At 42.7% G+C, this 11,844-nt stretch overlaps 1 protein-coding gene across 1 annotated transcript; it reads right to left on the reverse strand.

Annotated features, from left to right (window-relative positions):
- Positions 1-5,575: 5,575 nt before the first annotated feature.
- On the reverse strand, positions 5,576-11,018 carry LOC118480184 (circumsporozoite protein-like). Its single transcript, XM_035974900.1, has 4 exons — positions 10,884-11,018; positions 10,251-10,484; positions 9,994-10,160; positions 5,576-5,927 (listed from the first exon to the last, which is right to left on the reverse strand). The coding sequence occupies exons 1-4, from the start codon at positions 11,016-11,018 to the stop codon at positions 5,576-5,578; spliced, it is 888 nt and encodes a 295-aa protein (XP_035830793.1).
- Positions 11,019-11,844: the final 826 nt, after the last annotated feature.

Here is an 11,844-nt window from a genome sequence, read left to right on the forward strand (position 1 = left end):
TGTCGAGAAGCGTAAGCTATCACTTTCTCGCGTTGCATCAACACGCAACCGAGACCCTGAATCGAAGCATCACAATAAACTACAAAATCCTCAGTGCCATCCGGTAGAGATAAGATTGGTGCGCTGCATAACCTTTGTTTCAAAAGCTGGAAAGCATCCTCCTGTTTCGTCCCCCAAGAGTAAACTACTTTCTTCTGTGTTAACGAGGTGAGTGGCTGTGCAATCTTTGAGAAGTTCTGAATGAAACGGCGATAATACCCTGCTAGACCGAGAAATTGCCGCACCTCCGAAGGGTTCTTTGGTGCCGCCCAATTTCTAATGGCGTCAACTTTGGCAGGATCCACATGTATGCCTACCTCATTGACTATATGCCCCAGAAAATGTACCTCCCGTATCCAAAAATCACACTTAGAAAACTTTGCGTACAACTGCTCCCTCCTCAGGAGTTCTAGGATAAGGCGTAGGTGCCGCTCGTGATCCTCCTTGTTCTTGGAGTAAATTAGAATGTCGTCAATAAAAACGATAACGAAGTCGTCAAGGTATGGCTTGCACACGCGGTTCATGAGGTCCATGAAAACCGCTGGTGCGTTGGTTAACCCGAATGGCATAACCAAGAACTCATAGTGACCGTATCGCGTCCGAAACGCGGTTTTGGGAACGTCTTCCTCTCTGACTCGCACTTGATGATAACCAGACCTTAAGTCGATCTTAGAGTAAAAGCTCGACCCTTGTAACTGGTCAAACAGGTCGTCAATACGAGGCAAAGGATAACGGTTTTTGATCGTCATCTTGTTGAGCTCGCGATAATCTATACACATTCGTAAGGACCCGTCCTTCTTCTTCACAAATAAGACTGGGGCTCCCCAGGGGGAAGAGCTAGGTCGGATGAAACCCCTATCCAACAGCTCTTGGAGTTGGTTTGATAATTCCTGCAGTTCTCCTGGCGCAAGACGATAAGGAGCACGAGCAACTGGGGCTGCCGCTGGGGCGAGGTCAATCTGGAATTCCACCTGACGATGTGGAGGTAAACCAGGAAGTTCCTCAGGAAATACGTCAGGATATTCCCGAACAACTGGAAGATCCTCGATCTTCCTTTCATCAGACGATGAATCGGTAACAAGAGCTAATATAGCAGGATAGCCCTTACGCAAATACTTCTGAGCCTTCATTGCCGAAACAATGCTAACTGGGGTCCCGCTGCGATGACCTTGAACTGATAAAAATTCCCCACTGGGAAGGGGAACACGTATGATCTTCTCCTTACAGAGAATCTCTGCTTGATACTTGGACAACCAGTCCATACCAACGATCACGTCGAAGCTTCCAAGAGTAATAGGAATCAAGTCAATGTCGAAAACTTGGCCCAGAAGATCGATTTTACACCCAAATAGAACATGTGTAGCTTCGATTGTTTTACCATTTGCGATTTCTACTATGTGTTTCATTACAAGAAGTGTAGGACTTAACCCTAATTGGGAGCTAAACTCTAAAGACACGTAACTCCAGTCGGCACCAGAATCAAATAAAATAGAAGCAATAACACCGTTTACTGAAAACGTACCAGTAACCACGTTGCCGTCGTTCCGCGCTTCCCCAGCTCCCAGCACAAACCCGCGCCCACGCGCAACATTACCCCCGTTGTTCCCTGCATTGTTATTCCCGTTACCACCCCCTGTGTTCTGTCTCAACTGAGGGCAGTCTCGCTTGAAGTGCCCCTCGGCCCCACACTGATAACACCCTTTCTGATTACCCTGAGTTTGCTGAGGCTGTTGCCTACCCGCCTGCTGCGCTGGCTGCTGCTGAGCTGGAAGTGTGGTCCTACAATCCCTGGCCTTGTGCCCTGGTCGATTACACCGATGACAAACTCGAGTACACTGCCCCTTGTGATGAAAATCACACTTGCTGCACAAGGGTAGCTTCCCCGCATATGATCCCTGCCCTGATCTGTTACTCGAGTTCTGATTTACTGATGCTGTCTGACTGAAACTGCGGGTGCTGCCAGTATCCGTCTTCTTCTGAGGCTGTGCAGAGTTGGACCCCTTGTCCGCATCGTTCCACTTACGTTTGCTATCAACAGCAGATGCAGTGGAAGTAGTGGCAGCTGTGGTAGTGCTAGAAATACGAGGTGGCAATGAGTCGCTCTCCACTTCCTGGTCAACGATCTTATGCGCCAATCTAACAATCTGAGTTAGGTTATTGAGGTTCGCCGCTGTAACTAAACCCTTCACCCGTGGAGGTAACCCCTTAATAAACAACTCGATTCTTCGGGACATGGGTCGGGACAGAGTCGAACACAAATCAGCTAACTCGTACGACCGCTTCACATACGCCTCAATTTCAGACCCCACCATTTTTAGATCGTAGTACTCATTCTCTAACTTCTGTATCTCGTCTCGAGGGCAATATTCCTCTCTCATCAGTTCCTTGAAATCATCCCACGTAGTGGCGTTCGCCGCCTCAATACCTAGCAGTTGGACCTGGGCATTCCACCAGGTCAAGGCACCATCCTGAAGCGTGCCTGCTGCAAACTTCACCCTATCCCCAACTGGGCAGTTACATATCGCAAACACTGACTCCGCCTTTTCGAACCAGCGTATAAGTCCTACAGCCCCTTCAGTGCCACTGAAGGTCTGTGGCTTGCAATCCATGAAAGTTTTAAAAGTGCAGACCGGTGGGTGAGGCTGGTTTTGTGGCGCCGGCTGACCTATTAACGAAAGAAAATAAACCAACAAGTAAGACTCAAGTTCACGATTCAAAGGAAAGAATGTCTGGTACATGTCATACCAGCCTGATAAGCTGCCAAGGCTGCAGCCACCTGGGCGTTGAGTAATGCCTCTAGCTCAGCTTGAGTCATATGGATTTCGCCTTGTCCGCCACCGCGGCCTCCACCACGCCCACCGCGTCCACCACGACGACCTCCACCACGTCCGTTCATGATTCTATAAGTATGGGAAGAAGTAACAAATTAACAGACCATTTCAGGCGAATGTCAAGTATTGCTATAGTATTCACAGTTTTCGAGGTTCTAATACAACATTGACTAACAACGCGGGATTCCTTTTTCACACTAGTCGAGATTTACTGGGACTCACATGCACCTCACGTTGTTATTATGTGTGCACCCATAATAATAACCTGATTTGCATGCTTATCTCAGTTCCTCCCTACTCATGTTAGAAGGTTACCCTAATTCATACAGTACGACCGTCGATATCACAACATAGATCATGTAAACACAAGAAGAGTCCTACTCTTAAAAACACGTAGTATGGACAGGTAGCATAGTAATTCGTATTGTAATGGCATGTGTGCGTTCGAGTGTGATATCAATCATGAGTATGTACTAACTATATTATACAATAGTAAACAAGAGACGAACCTTGCTGCCTGGAGCTGAGTGTCATGGTCCATGTCGTATCAGTATGTCGTATCAGTTCAGTTATAGTCTGGTTTTATAAAACATTTTTAAAACCAATTCACTATAACCAGTGGCTCTGATACCAAACTGTCACACCCCCAAAATTACCACCTAGGGAGTGTCCCTGCTAGGCGTATGACGACTAGCAATGAGCCACCAATTACATTGAATCACAAGTTTGAAATAAAACTTCATTATTTAAAGATACTGAAATCCCAACATAAGTTATTCAAAACCATAAGTTTAGCGGAAGCGTTAATGTATCGTAATATAAATGTTATCAAATCAATCATAGTAAACAAATGTCTAATAATAAATCCATCAAGCAACCATGACCACTCGCGCCCTCCAGCCAGCAAGTTCCTGCTTTCCAAGTACCTAAGGACCTGCGAGCATGTAACACGTGTATCAGACAAAGCTGGCGAGTTCACAGTTTTAGAAAACGTTTGATTACCCGTTGTATATAAAATAGTTCAATACCCAATGCAAGTAATATTGTTAATATCTCATTTCCAAACACGGACGGCTCCTGAAATACATGACTGCCCTTCCCACGTACTCCTATCTAGTACTGGGCCAGACTGGGTCATTAGTTCACCTCCGTCCTCTACAGGCACGGGGTGAGGGTGCCAAACCTAAGTAGCGCTACTAACTAATACCCGATGAGGGACTTACAAAAGATGATAGGTGAGAATATTAACCAATATACCCGTTTTTACCCAAAGACTTATCCCCCCCATGGGATACCCACTGACTGTCCCCAACCACTGGGACGCATGCTCGAATGTAGTGAACTCACCTGGGATTGCTCGGTAGAATTAATTACTCTTTTAACAACAGTGATTTACCAAGCCCTATGATAGTTACACATAACAGTCAGTTTGCATACAAGCACAACACGTATCATTTCTCATTTAATCATTCGACACATTAGTCATCTTTCGATTCACAGTTATCATTCGACAACAACAGTTATGTTTCGGTACACCCATCTTTCGAACACAACGGATATGTTTCGATACACTCATCTTTCGATCATAATATATATATGTTTCGGTACACTCATCTTTCGATCACAACAGATATGTTTCGAACCAACTGCTATGTTTCGAACCAAGTGCTATGTTTCGAACCAAGTGTCATGTTTCGAACCAAATGTCATGTTTCGAACGTGCCAGTTATCCTTCGACTACCACAGTTATCTTTCGGTTACACTTAACAATTAACAATCAATTACAGCATCTTTCGGTTACAGAAACCCTAATCATACGATCCAGCAATCACGTTTTGTGTTATCACCAGGAGTCAGTCTGTGAACGTGTGTGAATGAGTGTATACTTGTGCTCTAATGTACGATGTAATGTTCAAACAGATCATGATAACCGAACAACAATAATCAATAGCCTATCCGATTGGCTAGAATACAACCGATTAACCCTAGTCCGGTTCTACAACGACCCGAACCCATTCACCAAATTAACCCTAATCGATTGAAACAAGAACGTGGAACAATAACATCAATCAACATTATATCACAGAAATCGTCAATCAATCACCTACCTGTTAAACCCTAGTTCCATGCATGAACTATCTATCAAACAAGATCATGTAATTGAGATCATCACATAGGAACAATATGCAAAGGATTATACTAACCGAATGATGGATGAGAATATGATGATGAACACAACAGGAGGTTCCTGATTTCTGCCGTCGCCCAAAAGGTTTCTAGGGTTTGGAATTGTTCGATTGACTCTATGCCTTCTACGTAACTGCTGTTTAATATAGGTGGGGGTTTGGGCCGGTAACAAGTTGGGCCGAAAGTTAAGGCCTCACATCGAAGGATTGGGTCTTGGCTCGAAGGATCCTTCTTAGTCCGAAGGATTGTCGAAGGATCCTATCCTGGGTCGAAGGATAGATCTTGGGTCGAAGGTTATGTTTCGTGATCCTTCGAAGGCTGGATCTTTCGGTTATATGATCCTTCGAAGGTTGGACCTTTCGGTCGAAGGATCTTTGGTTGAAAGATGTCTTAGCAAAATCCAGTATTCCAATACGTTACTCATTAACAAGTACAGGTTTGCAACATATACCCACTAACACACTGATCTAGGATATGTAAATACAACAAAGGAGTCGGGGAATAGGATAATACTAACCTCAAGAAGTCGGGTTGTCACAATTAGCATTAGCATTAGCATTAGTATTAGCATTAGCATTAGCATTAGCATTAGCATTAGCATTAGCATTAGCATTAGCATTAGCATTAGCATTAGCATTAGCATTAGCATTAGCATTAGCATTAGCATTAGCATTAGCATTAGCATTAGCATTAGCATTAGCATTAGCATTAGCATTCGCATTAGCATTCGCATTAGCATTAGCATTAGCATTCGCATTCGTATTCGTATTCGTATTCGTATTCGTATTCGTACTAGTACTAGTACTAGTACTAGTACTAGTACTAGTACTAGTACTAGTACTAGTACTAGTACTAGTACTAGTACTAGTACTAGTATTCGTATTCGTATTCGTATTCGTATTCGTATTCGTATTCGTATTCGTATTCGTATTCGTATTCGTATTAGTATTCGTATTAGTATTCGTATTAGTATTAGTATTAGTATTAGTATTAGTATTAGTATTAGTATTAGTATTAGTATTAGTATTAGTATTAGTATTAGCATTAGCATTAGCATTAGCATTAGCATTAGCATTAGCATTAGCATTAGCATTAGCATTAGCATTAGCATTAGCATTAGCATTAGCATTAGCATTAGCATTAGCATTAGCATTAGCATTAGCATTAGCATTAGCATTAGCATTAGCATTAGCATTAGCATTAGCATTAGCATTAGCATTAGCATTAGCATTAGCATTAGCATTCGCATTCGTATTCGTATTCGTATTCGTATTAGTACTAGTACTAGTACTAGTACTAGTATTCGTATTCGTATTCGTATTCGTATTCGTATTCGTATTCGTATTCGTATTCGTATTCGTATTCGTATTCGTATTCGTATTAGTATTAGTATTAGTATTAGTATTAGTATTAGTATTAGTATTAGTATTAGTATTAGTATTAGTATTAGTATTAGTATTAGTATTAGTATTAGTATTAGTATTAGTATTAGTATTAGTATTAGTATTAGTATTAGTATTAGTATTAGTATTAGTATTAGTATTAGTATTAGTATTAGTATTAGTATTAGTATTAGTATTAGTATTAGTATTAGTATTAGTATTAGTATTAGTATTAGTATTAGTATTAGTATTAGTATTAGTATTAGTATTAGTATTAGTATTAGTATTAGTATTAGTATTAGTATTAGTATTAGTATTAGTATTAGTATTAGTATTAGTATTAGTATTAGTATTAGTATTAGTATTATTAGCTTTTAACCAAAGGGTTTTGTGTCCCTTATAGTACATGCCACATCTTACACAATCCAAAGAGATCTACTCAAAATCTTAACAAGATTATGGAAGATCATAAGTGGGGCCACCTTGGGACCGAAAATATGAAGGGGAAGGGGGTTATGTGTAAGTTTTATGGGTAGTTAAGTTAAATGGTTAGATTTCAAGTGTAGTGTTTAGGTGTTAAACATATATGGTGTTATATAGTGTGTTAGATTGTTCAGTGATCATAACTAGCTCAAAAATATTAAAACAATGCTTCTAGCAATATTTTGGTGTTCCGGATAATGTCCGGTTGTTTGGTTAAATACCGGTTCATTAAAGTGCTAAATTGCACCGTTTAGTGTCCTTTATGTATCCTTTTGTGCCCCTTTCAATTCCCGACACTTGCATGGTACAATCTTGTTATAATGCTGAATTTTGCTGAAATATATAAAATTCAGCATTTAAAGTGTATTTCGGGTGCTTTTCAGTGCGTATTTTAGCTTCCGGAAAGTCTATATGTTAACCCTTGTATGTACTCTTGGGTTTTAATGCATTCTTATCATTGGACCTACACCTAGGCCCCAATTCTATTGTCTAACTGCTTTCTGCAGAATTGTTGACACAATGTGTCTTACTGGTGAGTTTACTAGTATTTCTGACGCAACGCTGTTCATTAATGCATAAAGCAATATCTTGTAGTATAAAACATGCATGAATTCACTTGTATAGTATGTAATCAGACAATGTTGACATTTAAGCACATAATTGCAGTCATTAAATAATAATTAGAGTGTACGGAAATTACCGGTTGGTTGCCAGTTGTCACAGTCTCCCCCCGTTAAAAGAATTTCGTCCCGAAATTCAGGCTGAGCTAACTCTCGCAGGAGTCTTCTTGAATAGGTGGGGGTACTTTTCTTTAAACTGGTCTTCACGTTCCCACGTGTACTCGGGTCCGTGCTTAGAGTTCCAACGTACTTTGACAACTCTTGTTGAATTTCCAGTCGGTAACTTCAATGGGTTGTTCTGTAAATCAGAGGGCGTCATCAATATGTACTTGTGTTGGACTCTTCTTGAGGTTGGATACATGGAACGTATCATGTACTCCATTAAGTTCTTCCGGTAATTCCAACTTGTATGCCACGGTACCAATTCTTTCCAAGATCTTGAATGGTCCGATGTATCGTGGATTCAGCTTCCCACATTTTCTGAATCTTACTACACCCTTCCAATGTGAGACCTTTAACAACACTTTGTCTCCCACCCCGAATTCTAGTGGTTTTCGTCTTCGATCAGCGTAGCTCTTTTGTCGATCTCGAGCCGCCTTAATGCGCTCTTGGATCTGCATAATCTTGTCGGTTGTCTCTTGCACAAGTTCAGGACCAACCATACGTTTATCTCCAGCGTCTGCCCAACATAAGGGCGAGCGGCACTTGCGGCCATACAAAGCTTCGAACGGTGCGGCTTTTATGCTTGTATGATAACTGTTATTGTAGGAAAACTCAACTAAAGGTAGGTGAGTATCCCAGCTGCCGCCTAAGTCCATAACACATGCGCGAAGCATATCTTCTAGCGTTTGTATAGTACGTTCGCTCTGGCCGTCTGTTTGCGGATGGAAGGTCGTGCTTAGATCTAGTTGAGATCCAAATGCTTCCTGAAAGGATTGCCAGATTCTTGAGACAAAGCGTCCATCTCTGTCCGAAATAATTGAGATAGGCACTCCATGACGTGCCACAATTTCTTTTAAATATATCTCAGCAAGCTTTCCTGTGCTACCCTTATCTCGGATCGGTAGGAAATGCGCAGATTTCGTCAATCGATCAACTATCACCCATATCATATCGTGCCCTCTAGGGGTCTTGGGTAATTTTGTTATGAAGTCCATTGAGATTTGCTCCTACTTCCACATGGGAATCTCTAGTTGTTGCAGTAGGCCGGACGGTTTATGATATTCAGCGTTAACCTTAGCACAGGTTAGGCACTTTCCAACATAAATAGCAACATCGCTCTTGAGTCTCGGCCACCAATAATATTCCTTTAAGTCTTGATACATTTTGTCCGATCCTTGATGGATCGAGTATCTCGATTTGTGTGCTTCATGAAGGATGACTTCTCGAATACCGCCATAGAGCGGAACCCAAATATGCCCCATAAAGTATAAGGTTCCTTCTCTGTTTGGCTCCTATTTCTTCTCCATACCTCGGAGATATTCAGCTCTAAGATTCTCCTTCTTAAGGGCTTCTTGTTGTGCGTCACGAATGTGTGTAGTGAGCTTCGTTCGAATAGTCATTTCCAGTGCTCGAACCCTTAGGGTCTTGCATAAAGTTTCTCCTTCTTCAGTAGTTCCAGAATAGTTCTGAGGTGTTGCTCGTGTTCTTCTTTCGTTCGCTAGTAAATCAGGATATCATCCATAATACGATCACGAATTTATCGAGATATGGTTTGAATACGCGGTTCATCAGATCCATAAACACCGCTGGCGCGTTCGTCAGTCCAAATGGCATCACAAGAAACTCGTAATGCCTATAACGTGTTCTGAATGCAGTCTTTAGTACACTTTCCTCTTGAATCCTTAACTGATGGTATCCAGATCGAAGATCGATCAGCTTGATCCTTGCAACTGATCAAATAAGTCATCAATCCTCGGTAGCGGGTACCGATTCTTGATTGTGAGCTTGTTCAGTTCTCTGTAATCGATACACATCCGTAGAGTTCCATCCTTTTTCTTCACGAACAACACTGGAGCTCCCCAGGGTGAGAAGCTTGGCCTTATGAATCATTTATCCAACAACTCCTGGAGTTGTGTAGATAATTCTTGCATCTCGGATGGTGCAAGCCGATAGGGTGCCTTGGCTACAGGAGCGGCTCCTGGAACCAAGTCTATACGGAATTTGACTTGTCGTTGCTGAGGTAGTCCTGGCAGATCTTCGGGAAAAACATCAGGGAATTCGTTCACCACAGGAATGTCTTCGAGTGTCGGCTCCTCAGCCTTCTTGTCTACAACATGGGCTAGGAAAGCGACGCATCCTTTCCTTAAGCACTTTTGTGCCTTCATACAACTGATGATTCGCAGAGGCGCGTCTCGTTTTCCCCCACGCACGATGAGCATTTCATCATTCGCCAAAGGGATGCGAATGATTTTCTCGTGACAAACAACTTCAGCATTGTTCTTGGACAACCAGTCCATTCCGACCACTACGTCGAAGCTACCTAATTGAATAGGTAAGAGATCGATGCTAAAACTTCGCTCACCAACTTCTAATGCGCAGCCTCTAACAACTTCACCCGATTCAACGAGTTTACCATTGGCTAGTTCTATAGAATAAGGAATATCCAACCTACTAGACTTTATCCCAAGCATACGTTTAAATTCCACAGACATGAAACTATAATCAGCACCGGTGTCAAATAATATGGATGCAAAGTGATTGTTAACGAGAAACGCATCGGTGACCACATTAGCGTCCTCGCGTGCATTCCTTGCTCCAATCACAAACGCTCGAGTCTGAACATTGTTTCCCCTTGGGCAATCTTTCTTGAAATGATCCGTGCTTCCACAACCAAAGCATCCTTGGTTTTGCCCAGCTCCATTGCCATTCCGGTTACCATTCCCATTTCCATTTCCACCACTGTTTCCATTTCCAGCACCGTTGCGGTTTCCATTCCCGTTCTATCCTTTTCCCCAACAGTCCTCAGTATGGTGACCCAGTTTTCCACACTTGTCGCATTTTGGAATGCGACAAACTCCTCCGTGATGACGCTTGCACTGGTTGCAGAAGGGCAGAGTGCCTAGGTACCTTTTGGCAGGAGCGTCATTCATGGTTGCAAGAGTTTTCGCCTCCTGAGGCGGGTTAATGTCACGCTTCTTGTTGTTGGAACCTTTGTTGTTGCTGCGAGTTGCGTGATTCAGACTTGGATGTTTCCTTTTCTTGTCACCGGACGACTCAGCATGCGTCTCGGTCTTCTCAGTAGGGTTCAACGATAATTTTTTCATTCGGACAACATCTTTAGTAAGGCTGACAGCCAGAGTTACAGCCTCAGTGATTGTTGCGGGTTTGGCCGAAGTTACCAAACTGCGAAACTCCATAGCCAGTCCCCAGATGTAGCGTTCAACGCGCTTAAATTCAGGAGTCACCATATAGGGGATCACCCTTGACAAATCATGGAACCTTCGGGTATAACCAGTAATGTCAGCACCTTCCATGGTCAAATGCCAGAATTCAGTCTCCAACCTTTGGAGTTCAGCACGAGAGCAATACTTCTCTCTCATATTCTCCTTCAGCTCATCCCAAGACATGCCATATGCGGCATCATCACCCAGAGTTTGGACTTGCAAATTCCACCAAGTCAAAGCTTCATCAACAAACAACCCAGTAGCAAAAGTGACTTGCTGATCCGCGGTACACTTGCTCATACGGATAGTGGCTTCAGTCTTCTCCGTCCAGCGTACAAATGCCACTGCACTTCCAGTGCCATCGTAGTTCAGCGGTTTGCAGTCGAGAAACTGCTTGAAAGTGCAGCCCTGAGCTGCGTTTCCTCCAGATGAATCTCCACCCATTGCGTCTCGCATTGCTTGGTCCTCCACTTTGTTCAGTACGGTTTGCCTCGTATTGAGTGATAGCTCCGGTGATCCTTTCTTCTAGTAGGGCGTTTAGCTCTTCAGTAGTCCTTGGCAGTGGGGGAGGAGGAGGTTGATCACGAGCGTTCACAGCTCTTCTTGGTGCCATGTTCTGAAAGAACACAACATATTAGGGTTAGACATTTGTTTGATATCGTCATACGAGACAGTAGTAGTATATTACATGGTGGAACGGGGATATGAGAGACCTTGGTGCTGAGGTTACGGTAGCACAAACTTGGGCTGAACTTAGAGCTCTTATGATGAGTGAGTTTTGTCGTCGTCATGAATTAAGGGCTTTAGAAAGGGAGTTTGATGATTTGAAACAGGATAGTGGTGAGCATCGGGCTTACACTTACAGGTATGAGGAGTTGAGCTTACTTTACCCTACCATGGTTACCCCACTTGAGAA

Source organism: Helianthus annuus, chromosome 7 (genome assembly GCF_002127325.2).
Source record: "Helianthus annuus cultivar XRQ/B chromosome 7, HanXRQr2.0-SUNRISE, whole genome shotgun sequence".
Classification (NCBI taxonomy): domain Eukaryota; kingdom Viridiplantae; phylum Streptophyta; class Magnoliopsida; order Asterales; family Asteraceae; genus Helianthus; species Helianthus annuus.

Coding starts and splice junctions, on each gene's coding strand:
- LOC118480184 (XM_035974900.1), bottom strand. CDS start 11,018: ATGGAAGGTGCTGACATTACTGGTTATACCCGAAGGTTCCATGATTTG. Junction 10,161..10,250: donor TGGTCACCGATGCGTTTCTC/GTTAACAATCAC, acceptor CTTGGGATAAAG/TCTAGTAGGTTGGATATTCC. Junction 5,928..9,993: donor GTAGTGGTCGGAATGGACTG/GTTGTCCAAGAA, acceptor TACGAATACTAG/TACTAGTACTAGTACTAGTA.